Source organism: Thunnus thynnus, chromosome 24, assembly GCF_963924715.1.
Source record: "Thunnus thynnus chromosome 24, fThuThy2.1, whole genome shotgun sequence".
Classification (NCBI taxonomy): Eukaryota; Metazoa; Chordata; class Actinopteri; order Scombriformes; family Scombridae; genus Thunnus; species Thunnus thynnus.
Window position 1 is genome coordinate 8074016 of NC_089540.1, and position 23056 is coordinate 8097071.

Consider the following 23056-nt stretch of genomic DNA (forward strand, 5'->3'; position numbering starts at 1 on the left):
AGCACTGGAGTTATATTGGTCTTTCTGTTTGTGCGTTTACTGATTTATATCAATGTTCTCTCACAGCATTTTCAGCTGGCTTTGATTGACTCCAACCCCTGCACTTTGTCCAAAGCTGAAAGTAAGATACAACCTTATTTATTCATTTTTTTTCTTGTCATAAATGACTTAAATTAAGTAAATATATGTAATACATGCTTTCAGGATGTTTGTCTGCAACATACATCGTTAATAACAGATTATAGAAACATAGGAATATTACAGTTATATATGAATGTAAAGTGTATTAATGCCCGGTGTAATGTTCAAATACATACATACAATATACAATACAATTTTATGATATTGCTGTTGGATAAAATGTTTTTTTTCCCCTTTCATATGAATTACACTGATGGTTTTTGGCAGCTTTGAATTTGCCTCTAGTTTAGGAAAAATGTAAATATAGTAAGGATATTCTGCATTGCACAAAGAAAACATTATTGTACAGTTGTGAGCATGTTGTTGTATAAATATCCAAATGAGAAAATGGAAAAGTCCCGTGCATCTTATCTGCCCATATACACAAAACATAAATAAATAAATAAACACACAGCAGCAGAGAAACTCAAACATCTTTTTGTGTAGGCTGCCTTCTGTACAGAGTGTTTATGGTCAGTTGCTGGGGTTCAGTCTGGGTAGAAGACTAGCTTTATTTGATATGCCGCTGCCATCTCATCTCTCCCGCCCCGGTACCTGTTACCTTGGAGACTGCAATATCCATTTTTGCCCAGCCTCTCGCTGTTTGCCTTTGCCTCATTGTGTCCCCCTCATTCCTGTTCTCACTCTCACACACACACATACACACACACACACACACACACACACACACACACAGCAAGGGCAGCCCCCGTCTTTCTTCCCCTCTCTCTCCCCTCTCTCTCTCCCTCCATCTGCTGAGAGTCACTCAGGCAGCTTAGATCAGACACTGCAGCGCTCCAGACAAAGGAAGGTGCCGCCAGGAGCACAGCTACCTATCTGATCTGTTACACTTAGTGTAGACAGGCAACCTTGGGTTTCTAAAACCTATTTATTGACAACGCAGCACTACTTTTTCAAAGACTTGAAAAGACTATGATGAGGACTAACTCTGGGAAGGGGTGGGAAACCTTTCTTAAATGTCAAATAACCTTTATCTGACATGTTTCTTTTTCTTTCCTTTCACAGTTCAGTTCCACATTGCTCATTTATATGAGATTCAGGTAAGTGCTTGATTTTTTTTTTTTATTTAACCAGTCCTTCAGTTGTGACTCCTCCCAAGGACACATTTGTTTTGTTTCCGTCATTTGGTAATTGTGAGAATAAGTGCCGCATGTTGAAGGTAAAATACTAGGACTATAGCTCGTAACCCAGCTACGATCGTAATATCACAGGGCATCTGAATGCCGGGGAAAGCCCTATTTTTTTTTTTTTTTTTTTTGTATTTTGAACCAGGTGCTGACAAATTGAGGAGGGAGCAGGGTGCGTGAGTGGGTGGCGTGCAGGAGGGGATAGATTACTCTCAGCCGATCGGTGGGGTTGCCACGGAAACAAGAAAGTCTGTCTCCCCCTCTTTTGTATGCTGGTGGTCTCTCTCTCTCTCCCTTTATGTCGGTTTCAGTAGAGAAGTACAGTAGCTCTCGCCAGCCCTGGCAGTAGCGGCGCTTAACGACTAATGTGTTTTGTGCTAAGTCAGAACAGAGCACTGCAGTGGAAGTCTCAGGCTTATGTTGTGTGCAGCCATTGATCAGCAAATCTTTGGATGCAAGAGTGTGACTAAATTTAGAGAAGTGGGGGAGAGCAATCAAGATGATTACTTTGGCGTTGCGGTTTGATTATGCTGTGCATTGGAAAGATGGACAAGAGGGATGACCTGCCAAAAGTCATGGATTGCATTTCAATCCATGATGTTGTAAACAGCTTTTTAATTTGTGCTTTGTCACTTTTCCTCTCCCCATCCTCTCCCCATGGTACACTCCCTCTCCCTTTTTCCATTCTTCATTGCCCCTCTGCTTCTCATATCTAGAAGAGATACCGGGCTGCCAAGGAGGCCTATGAGAGCCTTCTGCAGACGGAGGATCTTCCTGCACAGGTGAAGGCCACTACCCTGCAGCAGCTAGGTAAGATTCACCTGGTCATGGACATCTAAAGTGATTAAAATAAGATTGATTGATTGAGTAGTTTTATGCATCTGATTTATACAACCATACAAATCAATTTTAATATTATATGTGAACTGCCTTTTTCCTGTGAAACTGAGAAAACTCACCCTAGTTTCTCTTCTGTCAGCAAAATATCGGTTCCACTTTTAGTTGTATAATAACTGCACTTAGCAAATCTAAAATTGAATCTTAGCATTTAAAAGACTGTCCTCCAAGACAATGCACAACAATACATATTTTGGCACATTTGCGTAATTTGTTGATTTATTCTAAAAAATTCAAAACGAGACAGAGTTGAAAATTCTTCTCTGTCTGAGAGATCAAATTATTGCATTACACTGATGATTAATATGGCGTTTTCCAGGCTGGATGCATCACACAGTGGAACAGCTCGGGGACAGATCCAACAGGGACAGCTATGCCATCCAGTGTCTGCAGAAATCTCTGGAGGCCGACCCTAACTCTGGACAGTCCTGGTACTTCCTTGGCAGGTAGGAAGATGATTTAGTTCATATCATAAGGCTTTGTCAGATATCTCAAAGTATTTATAATCTACTTTTCTGTCATCTGATTTGTACTTGAGAGTATCTGCAATTTCCAGATTGCTAAAACCACAAAGGTAGTTCTTTTGACACAAATGTTTGACTATTTTGATGCAGATTTAGCAATACCAAGCAATCTACCCTGGCACATTCGCAGTGCTTGTGAAATTAGTCAAATATAAACAGGAATTTTATGTTCTTGAAAACTTGGCTAAGTACATAATTGGTGAAAAGAAGCATTTCTTAGAATGAATAACACTTCCATCACAGTTGGTTTCAGTCTGATATGAGGGATCCACAGTTTGACAAACCTGACTCAGAGGAAATCAATTTATTGGTTCTTGAATTTTCGCTCTGTCACTGAGTAATTGGGGAAGGTTGATAGAATTTGTTTAACAAGTTTAATTAGCTTTAGCTTTTTTGGGTAAAAAAAAAACATTTGCTTTACCTTTATTACAGCAGTATTTTGCAGGGGCACCAGAGCTCTAAAGGTCTGCTGTTGGGTTACAAATGCATTTGAATTTAAGTATTTTATTCATTCTGAGGATGAAGGTGGGCTTTTCAAATCCTCCTCAAGCCTTCTGTGAAATTATTGGCACAGGATCAGGCTTTATAGCTCCTAATCAATTAGAAAATGCATGGATTTGCATGCAAAAAGTATGAAGTTTTAAATTAAGGATATATGTAGAAGAAGAAGAAGCTCTTTGTACTTGAATTACTGTATTTCAAATGTTTTCTATGTCTGTAGCACAACCCTGACAGCCTGTTTCTCCTGCAGGTGCTACTCTAGTATTGGGAAGGTCCAGGACGCCTTCATCTCCTATCGGCAATCCATAGACAAATCAGAGGCCAGTGCAGATACCTGGTGCTCTATAGGGTAAGGCTCATGAAGGCTGCAGTTCAATTGCTCTGTAACAGTGTAATTATCTATTCCATAGACATAGACTTGCTTCAATCACTTAATTGTCCATTTATTTCTCCAATCTCCTTTGCATGACAAAACACTCTTAATTCATCTCTTCTCTTCATCCTCATTGTAATTTTCTCCTCATTTTCACCCCTGTCCCCTCCTCATCCCTTCCTCTCTTTGTACTTCTTGCTTTTGTCTCCTTTCCCATCTTTCTCCTGTGGATCCCATCCTCTCTCCCCCCCGCTTCCCCCCGCAGGGTGTTGTACCAGCAGCAGAACCAGCCTATGGATGCCCTGCAGGCCTATATCTGCGCTGTTCAACTGGACCACAGCCACGCCGCCGCCTGGATGGATCTAGGCACGCTGTACGAGTCCTGCAACCAGCCGCACGATGCCATCAAGTGCTACATCAATGCCACACGCAGCAAAGGCTGCACCAACACCACCGCGCTAACCCACCGCATCAAATGCCTGCAGGTGGGTGGAGAGAGGAATTTGAAGCAGGAACTGCTCATAACATGGCTGTTCGGATGCAACCTCAATTTGATGATAATGATAATTAATATAAGAAGAAAATACAGTATAAATAAATTCAAGTGCAGATCTGGTGCATCTGCAAAATTTGGCTGAAATAAAAGCAAAGTTAACTTTTTTTTTGGAAAACCGAAAGAGGTTGCTGTCATTTTACCCTGGACACACACTGCTAGCATGGATAGGGATGTCCCCATTATGTTTTCTTTGCCGCAGCTACTAATATTTTGTCAAGTGTTTGGACGTATTTTGTATAATAGCCTATCTGTTTAGAGAGAGACGTTTTACCTTAAGGCTCGAATCACTCTCTGACGTATGCTGTCGTATCATTAATTGAAACTGCTGGCTGCTGTTTATTTATTTTGTGCAATCTGTAAATCACAATGTCACAGCACAGTGTTTTACCAGAGCTCATATACGACAGCTGGCATACCTGAACAAACAAACAAACAAAGGTGTCAGGATGTGTCAGGATTTACATAGAAGATACTGACACATCCAAAAATGCCTCGATCAGTTTGGGACTTGGCTAATTGAAACTACAAGCTGCTATTTATTTCATACTACTCTGGGCTTCACTTACTTGAACCATTCATACCCAAAGCTGTTTGGTGCATTTTGTGGATTGTGAGGTTTGACAGAGAAGACGTGCAGTGAATGCCACAAAATGTAGACAAAGAAAAAAAAAACTCAGAAGAACTTTGACATTGACTTCTTGGCAGACAATAACAGAAGTTTCTTCTCTCATCACACAACATAAAACAGGCTCGAAGAATAGGTGAAAAGGTGACAGAAATCTGTGAAAAAGCACTGATCAGTGCAAGATGATGCTGATCTGAACCCCAATAAAGCTTAAACTCCCTTCTACCAGTACAGGGAGGAGTGGATGAGATTTTTCTGTACTACCAACATTGCAATCTCTTGCCTTTTGCTGTTCTTTGTTAGCATCCCTGCAAAGCCACCGCTGTGTTGAATTAGTGTGTATATTATTCCACTGAGATGTGATTTGACCAGTCACATCAGGCACAAAGAAAACTTTTGAATCCAGAGATCTTGAAACCCTACAGGGGGGGAAAAACCTGAGAAATTGAATTCAGGATCCTAAATAGTAAAGTATCGTGGGAGTCACTGAAGGTGTTTGATTTTTTTTTTTTTTTTTTCAGAGCTTTACACCTCCCATTCTTTCAAGACCCTAACTCACGCTTAGCTGATAGGGTTGTCAATGCTAACTGGATCTTTTTTTGAGATTGTCTTCTGTTGTGTATGCTGTGCAACCTAATATAAGGGGGAAGAGGGGAAATTAACATTGCAGCACCCACTGGGAATAATGGGAATAATTTTCCCTATTGTGATGTTTATTTATCCCTTTGAAACATGTTGATTCACAAAGCTAATGATAGCTGGCTCAAAGTCACCCCTTTTTTCATAGATTTAACATCTGGGGTTCCAAAAATCCCCAAATCTCATGTGTTTATTTATTCATCAATATTTTGTCCAAGCTTTTTCTAAAAGCAATGTCATTTTCCTTTACATATGCATGAAGGAATGTTACATTTTCACCAGTTATGTTAGCATAATGTCATGGCATTAAGACAAGCACAGCGGCTTGTTTTAATGGACTGTGTTTGACTGACTGTGTTTGAGATTATTGTTGCTGAGTGTCATTCAAGTAATACATAAGTCTATTAGCCAGACCATGCAGCCATAAGAATTTAAAGGCATAAATTAGCATTACACTGTCAGTTTCCAACGTAGCTTCACTTGTGTTATAACCTCTACCTATTTACCATTGCTGATCATTTCCTTGTTTTGAGGTCATCGTTTTTTTTTTTTAAAAAAGCCTTGTGTTTTATTATTTTTTTGTTTTTTCACGTCGTTTTCCATTCCCCTAGGCTCAGTTGAGTAACCCCCAGCTCAGTAGCCTACAGGGTAAAAGTAAAATGCTCCCTCTTATTGAGGAGGCATGGAGTCTACCAATCCCAGCTGAGCTAACCTCCAGGCAGGGAGGCCTGAGCAGTGCACCACAGCAGGTGAGAGACCAGATAGAGCAACTTACACTTCCCCTCCCTCCCCTCCCTCTGACTGAGTGTACACTCAGACACATAGGCACTCAAACACATAATCCTAATGTACACACAGACTTACCTACAGGTCACAAGCGCATGCACTGTTGTACATACTGATGGGTAACACTTGAGCTTAACCCCACCTTCCACAGTGTGTGTGTACGAGTGTGTGTGTGAATGCAGATGTCTAAAGAAGCCGAAAACATGCGATTTAAAAAAATACTCCCACATAAATTGCATTTCTTTCCTCCTCCGCAACATGAATGCTTTTTGGAGATTGGAGGCCTTGACTTCATTGTAAGCACACAGTTTCTGCTCCACGGTAACAGTAATTGAATAACAAGTCAGTACGTTATTTCAAATGCCCAGGCATGGCTGCTTTATGGCATCTGTTTTTGAAAGAGTAGGGGTCCAGCCAAGTGTTACCCAGTCCTGCACTCCCTTTCTTCTCCACAGCACAGTAGTCACTCGGCTTCACCCATCACACTCAGTTCAAGTCAAACAAAAAAAAAAAAAATGAATCAACAAAGCACTTGTGCAGGCTTTTGGTAATTCTTTACCACTCAATTTCCCCTTCTATTAATCCTGTTTTTAATCTAATGTGGAATTCAGGATTACCAACCCCTCTACAGTTCATTGACAAATCCAGTTTTAGGTGGCAAACTTGTTGAACCTGCACCACACTTGTTGTTTCCTCTTAATCTGCTTTGGTTTCCACTGGGAGAATTTGCCTTTCTGAAGAGATTAAAGTGATCTAATTCTAAATCAAGTGGCTGTGTTTGTAATTCTCACACTCATTGACGTTTGACCTTTTGGCTTTTGACCCTGCCCACAATGTGATCGGTGAGGTCGTGCTGCCGTAGAGTAAATCCAGGCTTCCCATTGGCTCTGTCCATCTTCCTCCCCCTTCAGTAGTTGACCTTAGATGTCCCGCAGCTGCTCACAAAGCCCCAGCAACGCCCCCTAGTGTTTCATTACCACTTATTCATTTATGCCCATCATACAGTAGATGCCTGTAGTTCTATTGTGTCTGTTTGTATGATCATTGTTGTATTATTGACTTAGTGTTTGAATATGTTGATCCATCAACTTTGAGTTGGTGAGAGTCAATTCAGTGTAAGACTTATTCCAGTGTGAAGGTGTTTAGAACGGGGACATTTAGGATGGATAGATTTCAATGGGTCAGATGTGACTTCATGTCTTGATTTATTTACATATAATACTTGATATTTAACAAAATACATGTGAAACCTTTTTTGATTTTTAGGGTCTTGTGGTCTCTCCAGTGATTTTTTTTTTTTTTTTTTTTTTTTTTGCTCATTTTTGTAGTGCAACATGTATGAACAACATTGAAAGTATTTGCTTCCTGTTTTTTTTAAAGTTGAACAGATTATATAAGTTCTGGTGTCTATATTCCACCCTCTCAGGAAACATTTTCGAACAGAATAAGAAAGACTACCAAGGATTTGAAAAATGTAGTTGCTGATTATTCAAGGCCTCTACAATGAAAGAAAACCAGCTAATGCTACTTCTATTGGAAAACAACAGTACAGTTTTGTTGGACTAAATTTCTGGGTAGTCACATCTGGCTCATAGGCTCCCTCAGAGGTAATGGTAAGGCTGTCAGTGTGTGGAATGTGTTGTAACCTTTTGCTTTAAAGGTTGACCTATGCTTTTGTACCCTTGAACAGCGGCAACTGCCTTATATTGTCTAAAAGTGCAATACAGTGGCATACTGTTAGATACCGTTGTTAAGAGTCATTATAACAGCATTAATATTGAGCACTGCAGGTGTTGATAAGAAACGATAGCGGTGAATTTTCACCAGCATTCCTCTTAACAGGAGAAATGCCTCGAGGCTGTTGTCGCCCTACGAAGCAACACTTTCAGATACACAGGAATGTTTTACTCTACAAGTCCTGCTTGTTTGTTCAAGTGCCAACACAGAATCACAGTTTTGCTCTCCTTTTTTTCTGTTTTCCTTATTCTCCATCCCCTGCTTCGCTTTTCCCTCTGACCTCTTCCTCTCGCCTTATTTTTGTTTTCTCCGTTTTGTCTTGTCGTGATTGTTTTTTTTTTTTTTTTACCGCTTTGCTCCCTCACTTGCTTCATTCTCTTGATCTTTTCCAACCCCTTCTGTCGTCCACGACCTTTTGTTAATGTCCTTCCATTTACGCCTCTGTCCTTTTCCTCCTCACGTTCCTTTTGCTTCCCTTCGCCATCCCCTCCCCTCCAGGCTTGTAAGCCCAATCACAGTGCAGAGGGCGGAGGTTCAGGTCAGTCTCTGCCCCCTCACGTGGGCTCACTGGGCCAAGCAGAGGACCAGTCCTGCCCAGCCAAGAGGAGGAGAGCTTCCAGCCCTACCAAGGTAAATATTTATTAGTACTCAGACACTTTTGACCAATTTGTTGTGCTTGTTAATAGATGTAATCAACAAATCTCTTCCCAAAGAGAAAGTTGCTGTCATGTATTCAAATCTGTATTGTGTCCTTGGAAAAGTTTTTACACCTTACATATGTATTATTTTTGTCTTCAGGGTGATTCATGGGCCAGTAATCCAGCACAGCAGCAAGTACCCAACTGGTATCTTTCCCCACAGAAACTCCAGGTTTGTAATATCTTTTATCTAATTTTTCTAAAAATTTTATTTATGTCTGTCATCTGAGCAGAGGCCACATCCATCTTCCACTCTTACATCATTTATGGGTTTTGTTGCTATCTGCCTTCAGTTGTTGGAACAGTTGCGGAGTAACCGGGCCAGCCTGAAGCCCCCACAGCTTCAGATGTTGGAGCAGATGGAGGCTCAGCTCGCCATGATGCAGCAGCACCAGAACCAGGTAAAAAACTATAGAGTCTCTCACACACACACACGCACGCACACACATAATATGCGTTAAACACATCCACACATGCTTCAAGGCTGCTCACCACCGGTCAGGTGTTCTCCAGAAGAGTACTGCATGTCCTCTTGTGTTTGCTGTCTTGTCACATGGATCATAGTTCTTTGATAATTATTAAAGTTTTGATCACAAAAAAGTAACTTGTTTTGGCACAAAAATATTCAGCTGAGCTTCATAGAGTCTTCATCTAGCATTCACTCTATTCCTCCCTTTAAGGTTCAAACAAAACAGTTCATATGTCACAAACACTAGGTGTGATGCATCAGGATATATTTATCCTCAGAAGTACTCACTGTCATCTTCATACATGATGCACAAACATACCCATGGATAATTGGACAGAAAATCAGTTTGAATAATTCATGGTCAGAACCTTTAATCATTTACGATCAATTTATTGAGCTGTACAGAACATGAATATTTTAGATGCTGACCTATGTATTTTTTACATATACACGTATGCATGAAGATCTATGCATTAGTCATGTAATATAGTGACACTCACACAAGTCATGATTCCATAAATATGTGTATTAAGTAGTTGAATGCTTAAGCCATGATATTGTAATGAATATCCTCATTAATCCAGAAAGTGTAATCACTGCATCATTTATCATCCCACAGTAGTAATCACACCTGACTTTGGCTACTCATACCTTTTCATTGTTTGTTGTGGCATGTGTAGGCGTTAGAACGGTGTGGTTTGGCACATAATACAATACAAGTAAGTGCAGGAAAGCTGAAAACATTGACTGGTAAGAATGTTGAGTGTGAATAAAGCGTGTTTTGTCTGGCTGACTCTGAATTGTTTTTGGCGGCAGAGCTCACCCATCTGGTTCCTCAACTACGTTTAAACAAACATAATAAATCACTTACAGATTTTAATTTCAAACTGTGGTGTTACATGGTTGTCATCTTTTCCATTTACAGATGCGACAGAATGCATCTGGAGGTCAGGTGCGCCCCTCTCTTCCCAATGGCCCCACTACCAACTCCCTCCCCTCCCCTAACCCCAGCCTCCACCCCACCCGGCCCCATCTGGGACCCCACCGGCCCCTGTGCCCGCCTCAACCGCTGGCCAACGGACCCGTGGGCCCGGGGACACACGGACACTCGGATGCCCCCCCTGTGGGTGATAGTAACAGTAGTAGTAATAATCAGCCAGGGCCCATGGCCACAGGACCCAACGGAGACGTGCCTTACCTGCAACCTGCCGGCAGCGGCAATGCAGCACTGCTACCTCACACCTGCACAAGCACGCTAACACAGGATGCCACGCCGCACCAGGCCCTGCACTTAAACTCCACTCAGGTAAGTCCTCACTCACTGCTTGTTCTTTTTTTTTTTTTCGTTTTCATTTTCAGTGCCAGTGACAGAGCATCATCATATCCTTAAAATTGCAACTCCCTCAGGCAAGTTCTTTCTTGCTCAGCAAAGAAATGGATATGGATATAATTCTCTTTTATCCTACTGGCCTACTTGGCTCTGTTGTCTGTCTGTCAAAAACCATTGAGAAAATCCATCAAATGGTTTCATGAACAAGTTGTGAAATTCCTCTCATGAGACTTCTATAAATTAAAAGGATGCAGGAATTCTTACACAGATTCCTAATCTCTCAATTTATTTTATCTTAGATCGACACAAGGAGCATCATCGGGTGTATATTCTCTTCTTGTACTCTTAACAGTTTCTCTCTTCTTCTCTCAGGGGCTTCAGAAGGGGTCTGTTCCGCATGCGACGGGCTCCAATAGTGAGGGAACCCTCTCTCACCCCCAGAATCCCAACTCCATCGCCCCTCTGCACCCCAACAATCAGGTTGGACATTCCACTAACGCCCCATCGCCACAGCAGCAGGCTCACAACCACCTCCCATCCCCTCCTTCCCTCCCCCACTCCTCTACCTCAGGTGGAGCAGCACCTGGTGCGTCCGCTACCAAAGATAGCAACACCGCAGCCGCCCTGGTCACGGCAGCCGCAGCCCTCGGTAACGGGGGTTCCGAGGGCAAGACGCCATCGCCACTGCCATCAGCTGATGGGAAAACGGCGCAGGCAGACAGCCTAGCCAATCACGTCCACTCGGGGGATGGCGGCAAGTTGGCAGAAGGCGGTGAGAAGCCGAGCCTTAGCGCTGACAATCCTAGACTATCTGCCCTGCTGGCGGGGGGGAAGGGCCCTGAGGTGGGTGAGGGAAAGACAGAAGGGACTGCATCCACATCTTCCACCACGTCCGAGCCCCACAAGAAAATCAACAACATCCACCCGGCTGTCCTGCCCTCTACCCCCCATGCACAGGGCAGCTCAGCTGCCTCCTCACCTATCTCTGCCATATCCACCGCTACACCATCACCCAAATCCTCAGAACACACCCAAACAGGCGCCCACAGTCCCGCCACCACCAATTCTACTGCACCGGCCGTGAACGGTAACGGCAAAGGAGGTATCTCTGAGGACTCTCAAAGCCCGCTGAAGGCTGAGCCGCCCACCGTCACCAGTCTCAAAGCTACGCCTCCACATGGACATAGCTCTTCTTCCTCATCATCATCATCTTCAATATCCATCTACCCCAGCTCCACAGACGTGCTAAAGGCCTGCAGGTGAGACTTAAGTGCCGCAATGTTTTTCTTTGCAGGGTTCCTACCCAGTATGGAAAAGTATGGAAAAAATGTTTTCCCCTATTGTGTTTTCTTAAATATAAAATTGAGAATTTCTAAAAATAACTTGATTATACAAGCACAGTGTTTTTCATGGTGGTTGGAGCAGGCAGGCAGCGCAGCCAGAATGTTTACCACTGTGTGAGAAAGTGCAGGCCAGAGCGAGCTTGAGGTCGTCGAATGCAATTGCACTGGTTAGTTTACTTCCTCTTTGGGCAGAGAGTGTGTGGACTGAACAGCCACAATGGGTAAATGCAAGTTTTCCAAGGGCTGTCTCGACAATCCCAAATATAAAGCCTGGTTGGCTAAAGATTCCAAATGGGAAAAGAAAGCTAGATGCAAACTTTGTGTGAAATCGTTCGACATCTCTGACATGGGTGAGGTGGCAATTGTAAGCCATATGCAAAGGCAAAAGTCATCTTGTCACAGCATCCTCTGCATTAAGAGTCACACCATTTTTGGTCCAACCCAACATGAGACCAAGACCAACCACAACAAATAATGAACCTGCCAAAATTTTATTTACATAATAAACATCTAGCTCTTTGTACTGTCAGATATGGTCTGAGAAATCTACCAAGAAGCCTGGAAATTTGAGTCTGGAAAACTATGGAATTTTGAAATAGAAAATGTGTAGGAACCCTGTCTTTCACATCATGAGCCTGAGAACCTTTTGAGGAATTCAGTTCCTCTACCCACACTTCCACCAGAGGGACCAGGGTCTAAATTAAGTTCCAAGGAGATTGTTTTACCCCCCAAAAACTCCCTGCTGGTTGGGTACTACTTTCCAAAAGTACAGGAGCTTTTGGGGACGGGTATTGCAGGGATGACCGTCGCTGATTGGTCAAACACATACAGTGTGGCTGCTTCAGCTTGTGTGCCACTTCTTTCATAAAACAAGTACTCATATATATTTAGGATCAGTTTAGGACAAGGACAGGACATTTCTCTTTGCTTTTTAATGTTAAAAGTGAAGTAAGGCATTGTTGTCGGCTTCCCGACTCATTTTAAAAGAGAAGGAGAGTGCAAGCAAGGTGAGAGCGCGAGACATCATGGCGGTCGTCGAGTGAGGAGAGGGAGTAACGGAAGAGAGAACAAAGCCTGTGAATGAGAGAAATAAAACTTTATTTTCTGATTGTTTCATTGTGGTCATGTTTTAAAGCAGAAATGACCATCACTCAACAGATCATTTACTGTGGAGACAGACACTCTTAGCTTCAGTTTTCATTTTTCTCCTCTGCTTTTCTCCTTTTCAGTCATTATATTCAACTCATGCAGCAGTAAATACAAAGAACAGGACTAATCTGTGTTGTTGTTTCGTCATGTGTTAATACTGCGTCTCTAAATGCTGCCATCATTTTTATATTCCTCGTGGGTCTAATTTGCATGATCTACCTGTTTCCTCAGATGCGCTGGAAACGCAAACAGGACTGCACTACAGGGACTGAAATTCCCTGAAATTAGTTCCTCTGGGTCCAAAGTACCTGGAACTTTTGGTGGAAACGGGGCTTTAGTGCCCTACAGATGTACTCAGGCAGTGCTCTGCCGGCCCAGTTTAATTCTTTTGGCAGGAATGATGGTTTTGGCAAGGAAATTCTGGTGTTGACAAAAGCAGGATAACACATGGTCTGGTCATAACAGAGGTTTAAGTACCACTGGATTTCCAGCATGTGGCAGTTTCTCTGAGCCACGTTGTAACATCCTGCACACTCAAGCAGGGTTTAAAAATCTACTGTAGCCTGTGTTGATAAATTCTGTCAGGAACAGGACTGAGTTTGAAAAGGAGTGCAAGGTACTGATAGAAATGCTCTAGATTTGTAGAAATGGGTGGCTGTTTCAGCATTAATGCCAGCCTGAAAATGTACACACTTTACTCACTCAATGTGGTTGTGGCACACTCCATGTGACTTTTGAAATGTCATAATGTTTAAACAACATACAGTACATGTAATAAGGATGGTAAAAGAATGATTTCAATAATGAATAGAAGAATTGCAGATTAAATGTTGGCAATAACTTCCTTTTGTAGCTCTGTTAACCATGATTTTTGCTGCAATCTATGGTGTTGTAACATTATTAGTTTTTTTTCTGTATATAAAATGGTGCGAATCAGAGAGGAAACAGTTGAAGTGCACGGTTTGTTAGGAAGATGTCTCCTCCCAGTGGAGTTGCAGAGTAACTACAAAACCAGAGACAAATAATTATGTAACTGTAAACAACACCGAAGGCTACTGGGTACTCTTGTTGCCATGCAGATATTATTCAGCACATAATAACATTATATTCACTACTGCTGCTGTCATTTCTCTTTCAGTAGTGACCTGACGGATTTATATTCTGTGTTTTATTCTGTCATTTGTGGTGTTGCAGTGATAGACATTTTCTACTACACTATCCACACTACTTCTGCTCATATCACTAAAAAACATTTTCTGCATGTTGTATGTGCAGAAACCTGGGGAAGAATGGTCTTTCCAACAGTAGTATCCTCCTCGATAAGTGCCCCCCGCCCAGGCTGCCCCCTCCACCCTCACCAGCCCTGCCCAAAGACAAGCTCAACCCTCCCACACCCAGCATCTATGTGAGTATTACCCACACACTAGGTACTTAATTAATGTTAAATTAATGTTTTGAAATAAGCTTGAGCAGGTAAGGTACTGCTGTGACAATCTTTGTCTAAATGTGGCCCGTTTGTGGCTAAAATCAGAAAGATTGGACTCAAATTAGGAGTATGGTGACATTTTAATGGTGAAATCAATAGAAGATTTCATATTTTTACCTACTTCATAAAAGCAGGTGGTCATAGTATTTTTAACATCCACTATACCACTATATGATAACCTTTAACTTCCTATTTCTTGTCTGTGGAGCAGCTGGAGAACAAGAGGGATGCTTTCTTCCCCCCACTGCACCAGTTCTGCACAAACCCCTCCAACCCCGTCACTGTCATCAGAGGACTGGCTGGAGCACTCAAACTGGGTAAATCCTTTTTTGACAATATGTAATGCTGCATAATACCAAAGCAGAGTTAGATAATGTATGTGAATCCACTTGATCATATATTGCTGTTATATGTAACATTTCTTTGAATCCTAGACCTAAAGAAAAATGCTTTATTGATCATCTAACTTTCTTTTATCTCTATTACATTCACAAATATGCATTTTTCCAAGTGTATATACTTATTTTATTTAAGAAGGGACAATGCACATTAATGAACATGAGCACTTGAGTCCATCATTTACATGTGCCAGATTTAGCCATACAGGTTAATTTCATCTGCAGTCTCTGGCAGGTTGCTGGCATATAAAAAAACACTAAATGAAAACATAGAAGAGCACATAAGCACAGACAAACAATAAAACAATGACATAACCACTACTCCAGATTATTACAGCATGTTTGCTTGTCCAGTAACCACTGTTTTATAGATTTGGAGAGAGAATTGAGAGATGTGATGTTCTTTAGTTCTGTGGGTATAGTGTTCCAGGTATGAGCTGCTCAATAGGAAAAGGCTGACTGCCCAAAGGTACTTTTTCTGTGTGGTATTTTACAATCCCCTCTGGTAGTAGCTGAGTTTTGATTTTGTTTAATGAATTCATTGAGCAGATGAGGGGGCCAGACCATGAAAGATTTAATAGCTACACAAGTAAAATATCTGCAAATCTGCAAATTTGATCATGTTTTCCAACTTTAAGAAATCATGTTTAGTTAAAATTTTACAATGACGATATGAATTTGACTTTTTATCCAATGTTTTCAAAGCCTGCTTATAAAGTGTATCTAGTGATTGTAATGTGGTCCTACCTGTCTGTGTCTTGCTGGTAAGACTGTAGTTCATGTGTGAGAGAATCATGGCATCGATGTACACCTATGAGGCCTCGGTAGTTAAATTGTTCCAATTGTGTCTAAAATTTGCCAAATTGAATTTGATTCACCTTTTTTAACTTGTGTTTTCGAATGTGAGTTGTGAATCTATTATTATGCCTAAATATTTAAACTCATGCACTACTGATAGTCCTCTCCCTGCTACTATAACGTCTGGGTCTGGATCTCTATTTGCAGACTTTGAAAAAAACATAAATACAGTTTTGCTGACATTGAGGTGTAAATATGGGTTTGAGATATTGACCATTGAAGCTGATAGTTCTTCTGCAGCTTGCTTCTTATTTTTAGCATGTAGATATATGACCGTATCGTCAGTGTGCGTCTGACAAGTTACAGTAGATGGACAAACTTTAGGTAGGTCATTAATATACAAACTAACTAACAGAGGACCCAAAGTTGAACCTTGAGGTACACCACATAATTATCAACAATTTGAGAGTTTTTATTGTCTACGCGAACACATTGTTTTCTGTCTGTTAAGTATGATTTTATCCATTTAATTACATAAGGTGAAAAATTAAACTTTTCTAACTTGGTAATTAGAACCTCATGATTAACTGTATCAAAGGCTTTCTTTAAATCAAGGAAGACGGCCCCTACCACACCTCCCATGTCCAATTTAAACTTAACATTTTCCAGAAGAAAACTATTTTCAGTTTCAGTGGAATGATGTTTCTGAAACCCAAATTGCATAGGATGCAATGAGAAGGAAGTGGTATGCAAATGTGATATTGTCTGTTCAAAGATCAATTTTTCTGCAATTTGTGATACTGCTGGAAGGATACTGATGGGTCCGTAATTACTAATGACCATGTGTTGACCTGATTTGAACACTGGTGTAATTATTGTGGTTTTCCAGACACTTGAAAAAGGCTCCTGAATTAATGGACCAATTAACAATTTTTGAAATGGGAGGAATGAGTGCCTCCTTATGGGTTTTGATAAATAGTGTCCATCTCTTAAACATCCTTTGCCCTTGAACAATTAAGAGAGGAAATAATCATATGTATTTTGAAGTTGATCACTTCTCTAAAAGTCAGAATGGGAGCATCAGTATTCAGAGGAGTGGCAGAATAATTCGATCCAGGGAAATAATAATCTCATTGTTAGTATCACACTCCTTAAGAAAGGCATTCAACTTATCATAAAACACATTTTTTGCAGATGGCGGTCCATAAATTCCAATCATAGTGAATGACATTTGGGCTGAGAGTGAATTTGAGACCAGTACATTCCAGGTCATTAACACACGATCATTGAATTTTCTTACAGTTTATACTGTCCTTGACATAAAATAGAGTCCCACAGAATGTGAGCGTGGTTCACTGTTCTGAGAAGTTTAAAGTGTGGTGCTTCACAATTGCAGGATTTATCTTGTGCTATGACTTGTGTAGTGATGCAGAGTTTATCCTTTGCATATGATTCGCAATGGACGGTGGCACAACGCATGGTAAGATTACCGCTGGTGATGTAATTATTGGTATTGAATCAGCTGAAAACTCACCCAATCTGGCAGCTTCAGTGATACACAGATTGCTGTTTATAGTGGTAAATTCATACCCCAGTGTAATATCATTCAAGCCAGGATAGTAATGCACGTTGTCTGTGAGTGCCACTGGATGATGTTGATCTGGGCCCACGTCCCCCGTAGTTGGCCCAGGATTAAATCGCGCATCCCCCCCAAGCAGGAGTGTTACAAACAGGAAAGTTTCCACAGCCGTCTGGGAGACTTGCGTTTGGTCGTTTTGTTTTTGGAAATGGCATTTGGGATGATCGCTTTTCCATTATTAAGAACATTGCAAATTGAAGCAAATTGTTGGACAGGCAAGCATATGCCTGTATATCCACAGAACAAGGGAAGCACTAGATGTTTGGGACAGATGTTTTCATTCCCCGTGCATTGATCTTGATCAAGTCGTTGCCAATTCAGTGCAGCCTTCTTTGGTCAACGCAAAGTCACAATGTAGATGACAATCAGTATAGTAATCTTGAAATGAAGCAAGTTGCTTTTGAACACGTTACCACTTGCAGTATTGTATTGCTGTTGCAGAGAAAGCTGGATGGCAGCGAAGCAGCACATGCCTTACCGCACACCGCCATCTTCCAAGTGTTTCCCTGATATCGATCACAAAAAGACAAGAGCATTTTAATCGTTGTTGTCCCTTTCTATTTCTCTGCAGACCTGGGTCTGTTCTCCACAAAGACGTTGGTAGAGGCCAACCCGGAGCACCTGGTGGAGGTTTGGACTCAGCTCTCTCAGCCCGCTGATGAGAACTGGGACCCGGCCGGCACCAAGAAAATGTGGCGTTGCGAAAGCGCTCGCGCCCACACAACCATCGCCAAATATGCCCAGTATCAGGCTGCTTCCTTCCAGGAATCCCTACGGGTCAGTTACCAACCAGTAACGCAACACTGTTAATTTCTTTTATGTGTTTGCTAGACTTCATTTATGCAAGATTTCGGTTTTGCATCAGTGTAGAGAGGTCACACAGAACATTAACTTGTAGTATACTGCTGGCTTAATGCGTTTTCTGTTTGTTTCCAGGAGGAAAATGAGAAGAAGGCACTCAAGGAGCCCTCAGACACAGAGCCAGCGTCAGCAGAGAGGTACATTTCTAAACTTATTTAGTTTAATTGTTTTGCTCCAAGATTCTAGACTCACAGTACTGAATTTGGTTTGGCTGAATTGTTTAATGTTTTTAGGACTTAATTTGAAATAACAGCACAAGCTAGACACTATCCAGTCTCATTTCTAGCATTTCAGACATAATTCCTGGCACCCCTTATCTTAATTTCTGCTATAGCCTCCAGTTTCTGCTGGTTCAGACTTTGTGAAAATTGGTTAAATTTTTTCATTATCACTTCATTTGTCTGTGGAAGGTCGTGACCACATTAAACATATGTGGCTGAGTGTAAATTCTCTTTGTGTGTGTTTGCAGTGTTGCACGCAAAAGGAGAGGAACCTTAAAGCACATCAAGTTTGGAACCAACATCGATGTGTCGGACGAAAGGAAGTGAGTATGGACTTAATCTCATCTGCCATATCTTGAAATCTGATTTCATCTGTAACTTTCAAGACAGTTTCAGTGTAAAAGCAGTGCACTGATCCTATATTAATCCTTTGACTTGCCCACTCTTTACCAGGTGGAAACAGCAACTCCAGGAGCTCAGTAAACTGCCGGCCTTTGCTCGAGTCGTATCCGCCGGCAACCTGCTCAGCCACGTGGGTCACACCATTCTGGGTATGAACACAGTTCAGCTCTACATGAAGGTCCCTGGGAGCAGGATACCAGGTTTGTGCACTCAGACTTACTTTTTAGGACCAATTATTACTAAAATCTATTCTGTCATCTGTGCATCAGTTTTGGTGAGATTTGTGCATCAAAGAGGTTCTGTGTTTACTTCTACAGGTCACCAGGAGCACAATAACTTCTGTGCTGTCAACATCAACATTGGACCAGGAGACTGTGAATGGTTTGCAGTACCAGAGCCCTACTGGGGAGTGATGAGCAACTTCTGTGAAAAGTAAGATGAAGTGGAGTTTATACTGAAAGATTACCTCAGATTCCTTTTCATCTGTTCCTCACCTCCTCTTCCCTTAATTCATTTCCATTACTTCTTTCCCTTCCTCACCACCAGGAACAACATCAACTTCCTGATGGGCTCGTGGTGGCCCAACCTGGAGGACCTGTATGAGGCCGATGTACCCGTGTATCGGTTCATCCAGCGTCCAGGCGACCTGGTGTGGCTCAACACAGGCACTGTCCACTGGGTCCAGGCTATTGGCTGGTGCAACAACATCGCCTGGAACGTTGGACCTCTCACCGGTACGCCTGAGATTTTACAATATGTTCTTCTTAAAAAGCAAGCAATTCATTCTGCTGTGAACACTAGAACCTATCTTTGTCTTTGACCACTTTAGGCAAATCTTTGCTTATACATGTACTACTTGTATTTACCGAGCAAAAGACAGCCAAAACTCACAACTGTCAAACATTGATTTGCCTCTAATATGGTGACCTTTGTCATGATGTTTGAAATGCTTTTAGAGAGCTTTCTAGCTGATTACTGACCTTTTTAGCTGATTACTCAGCTGATTACACCGTGATTTTATTTCCAGATGCATTTCAGAAGTATTTTTCAGTCTGTATGACTGAAGAAATAGACTTTCATAATAACCAGTTCACCTGTTCACAAGATGTCTTTTTTTTTTTACACTGCCGTGCTGCTGACGTCCTTCAGATCATATAAACATTACCTGTTTGCATGTAAAGTTGTGTATATTTTCCCACTGTGCAGATAAACTTAAATCTTAACCTGCTTTTTCAGCCCACCAGTACAAGCTGGCTGTGGAGCGTTACGAGTGGAACAAGCTCCAGAGTGTTAAGTCCATGGTTCCCATGGTGCACCTCTCCTGGAACATGGCACGCAACATCAAAGTGTCCGATCACAAGCTGTTTGAGATGATCAAGTGAGTCACCGAATCCTTCACTCTCAACTCTCAGCATGGTAAGTTTGTTTGCATTTAATTTTTTCATCTGACATCTCTTTTGGTTCTGCACAGATACTGCTTGCTGCGGACGTTGAAGCAGTGCCAGTGGGTGAAGGAGGCCTTGGCGACAGCCGGCAAGGAAACGGTGCTGAGACCGAGAACCAGGGACGAGCCGGCCCACTACTGCACCATCTGTGAGGTCAGTAAGCACATCAGGAACATGTCAGAATCAGGGGTGTGAATTTTTGCAGGATTTCACATTTCTGGATAAGCAGCTCACACTTATTTCTAATGGACGATAGTGTGTATGTGTTCCTGCTCACATTCTGAATAATACCCAACACCCTACATGTTGGATTAGAACCAAACATATTAAGATAAAACTGATGTTGTTTTTCCAAACACGTGTGTGTTAATTTATGATTAAATGATAGAGAAAAAAATGACATTTATGACATTTCACCACACAGCTGTGACTTTGTCATATTGACCTTTGGTTCAGTATATCCAAGTATAGTCGCAAAAAAATGAATTTGGAAAGGTGAAATGCACAGATATGTGTGTAAATCTGAGAATGAGTATGCAAATGTTTTTATTTGCATGCAGGGCTTTCAGCTATTTAGTAGAAATGCGTCCATATCCCATTAAAATCACCACGTCTTATATCATAGTGTCCTCGCAATTGTTGTATTATTCGCTGTCTGTGTGTCTGCTCCAGCAGTTGTCTTTAGATGACATCATCACTGCAGTCTGTCTCTCTGCTGTTGAGCTTCATTCAGATTCACAAATCAAACCTCAGCTATATAACAGAAATGACAGGGGCATTCAGTGTTAGTATGGATTTTTCTATAAATTGAAATCATTCAGACGGTAATGTGTGTTTGTGTGTGCATGCTCTGCAGGTGGAGGTGTTCAACCTGCTGTTTGTGCGCCGCGAGCTCCTGTCCAAGAAGCAGTACGTGGTCCACTGCCAGGACTGTGCCAGGAAAGGCAGCGCCACGCTGGACGACTTTGTGGTGCTGGAACAGCACAGGATGGAGGACCTGATGCAGGTCTACGACCAGTTCACATTAGTAAGTCACCAGACTGAGATGGACTCAAAGCACTAATTTCTTCCCTCAGACTGAAAGACAACTCTGTAATACTGGTCTACTTGAATTTTAAGTGTAAATGTTTAGGAGGTTTTTCACGCCAACCAAACATAAACAAGTGATTGACTGAATTGTTTTGTATTTATTTGAGAGGTAAAAAAAAATCTTGTTTTCACTTTGACATGATGACTTAATGGTTTCCTATTCCTGCTTTTAAGCTACCTTCCCATTTAACAGAAACCTCAAACAAGAATACAGGGATGTTTATAGAATAAAAAAGCTTGTAAGGTGACTGGTGATGGCTCTGGTTTTTCTTTAAATTACATTAGAACAATAATTTTGTTGTTGCTTTGTACATTTGTTGAAATAGTTCATCATACCTGCATTATGGCAAATATATGGGTTTAGATGTGCAGGAGCTAGTAAGTGATAGGAAATACTTGAAATTACACCGCTTGTATGTGTACTGTTGACATGCTGACCGCAGAGGCTTCAAGCTGATGAATGTAACAACCTGGCTAATCTTTTTGTCATCTTTCTCCCTAGGCCCCTCCTATTCACTCATCTTCATCTTGACATTAGGTGACGCCTCTTTTTTTCTTCTGCTGTGGAACCATGAAGCCCATTACAGGAACTTGTATTAAGATAAAAAAGAACAAACATCTACATACACGGACCATTTCTGATATTCAGGAAAGCCAAGGCCGTCTCACCATCACCCCTCCCATATGGCTGGTCTCCATAGCGACGGCTGGAGGCTGAGGCTGTGTCTGTCTATGCAACCTGTTTGAAGTGCTGGGCCTGGCCCTTCCAGAGGGGGGCGCCACCGAGCTCATTAACAGGACTGTTTCTCTCTCTTCTCCCCTCCCCCCCTCCCAGCCCCCTCTAGTGACAATGGTTCAGCCCTGTTTTAATGGAGGACTTAATCAAAAACGGTTGGGAACAGGGGGATGGAGGGGGGAGGAGTGGCATTCTTAATGTGTGATAAAATGTTTTGTAGATACTTGTTAACTGTCACAACTGGCAACACCACCCGTAAAAGACTACTGACTTGACAACCTTTCTCCCTCTCTCTCCCCTTTTTCTCTTTTCTTATTCTGGTAACAGGATGAAATGTTGGCTTCGACTTTTGATTTATAGAATTCCCCCAAATTTTCTTCAGTTTTTCCCTTTAAAGAGCACTAGCCTAACTGGTCTTTTTCTATGGTAGATGGTAATTTTAAGACTCTTTGGACAGCAAAATCTCCCAAAAAAAAATTGTAATGTGAAGAGTTTAGGTGATTTTCTTTCTTCCTTTTTTTTCTTCTTTTATTTTCTTTTTTCTTTTCTTTTTTTTTTTTTTTTTTTTACAGCTTTTATGTTTTATCTTTGTCTTGTTCTTTTCAAAACTATGACGTTTTGTTTGTTTCTTAGGTAAAAAAAAAAAAAAAAAAGGAAAAAACTTAGTAAAAAAAAAAAACTTACTAGCCAAGTCACAAAGAAAATGGGTTGCACATAGACTTATGGAATAAAGTTTAATTTGTGATTTTGTTTCGTTATGTTTCTAATCTTGATGTAAATTTACACTATTTATAAATACATATTTATTGCTTGAAAATATTTGTTGATGGAATGCTGTTATTTTTTCCAGAGTACCTGCCATTAAATTTGAAGGAGTTTTGTCATTTTAACACAACTCCTCTTACATTTTCTATATATAAATAAAATTGCTTAGCAAGCATTGTACAGAAACGGACATTTAAAATTGTTTTATTGTTTGAAGAATGTTTTATGATGAGTCAATAAACACAAAGTTGTCAAATTATC

At 41.3% G+C, this 23056-nt stretch overlaps 1 protein-coding gene across 2 annotated transcripts in view; it reads left to right on the forward strand.

Annotated features, from left to right (window-relative positions):
* LOC137176789 (lysine-specific demethylase 6A-like) overlaps positions 1–23056 on the forward strand; it is a 35821-nt gene extending 12765 nt beyond the window's left edge. Inside the window, exons 7-30 of one of the 2 annotated variants that reach the window (XM_067582715.1) lie at positions 67–121; positions 1207–1241; positions 2045–2138; positions 2545–2671; positions 3501–3599; positions 3889–4108; positions 6055–6192; positions 8465–8596; positions 8765–8836; positions 8958–9065; positions 10059–10439; positions 10836–11722; positions 14231–14360; positions 14653–14758; positions 17848–18053; positions 18213–18274; positions 18607–18681; positions 18812–18960; positions 19078–19192; positions 19307–19494; positions 19997–20138; positions 20232–20358; positions 21062–21232; positions 21797–23056. In XM_067582715.1, coding sequence (XP_067438816.1) covers positions 67–121; positions 1207–1241; positions 2045–2138; positions 2545–2671; positions 3501–3599; positions 3889–4108; positions 6055–6192; positions 8465–8596; positions 8765–8836; positions 8958–9065; positions 10059–10439; positions 10836–11722; positions 14231–14360; positions 14653–14758; positions 17848–18053; positions 18213–18274; positions 18607–18681; positions 18812–18960; positions 19078–19192; positions 19307–19494; positions 19997–20138; positions 20232–20358; positions 21062–21232; positions 21797–21826 — 3849 coding nt within the window. In that variant the 3' untranslated portion in view covers positions 21827–23056. The remainder of the gene's footprint in view (positions 1–66; positions 122–1206; positions 1242–2044; positions 2139–2544; positions 2672–3500; positions 3600–3888; positions 4109–6054; positions 6193–8464; positions 8597–8764; positions 8837–8957; positions 9066–10058; positions 10440–10835; positions 11723–14230; positions 14361–14652; positions 14759–17847; positions 18054–18212; positions 18275–18606; positions 18682–18811; positions 18961–19077; positions 19193–19306; positions 19495–19996; positions 20139–20231; positions 20359–21061; positions 21233–21796) is intronic. The other variant, XM_067582717.1, reaches the window with a different exon arrangement.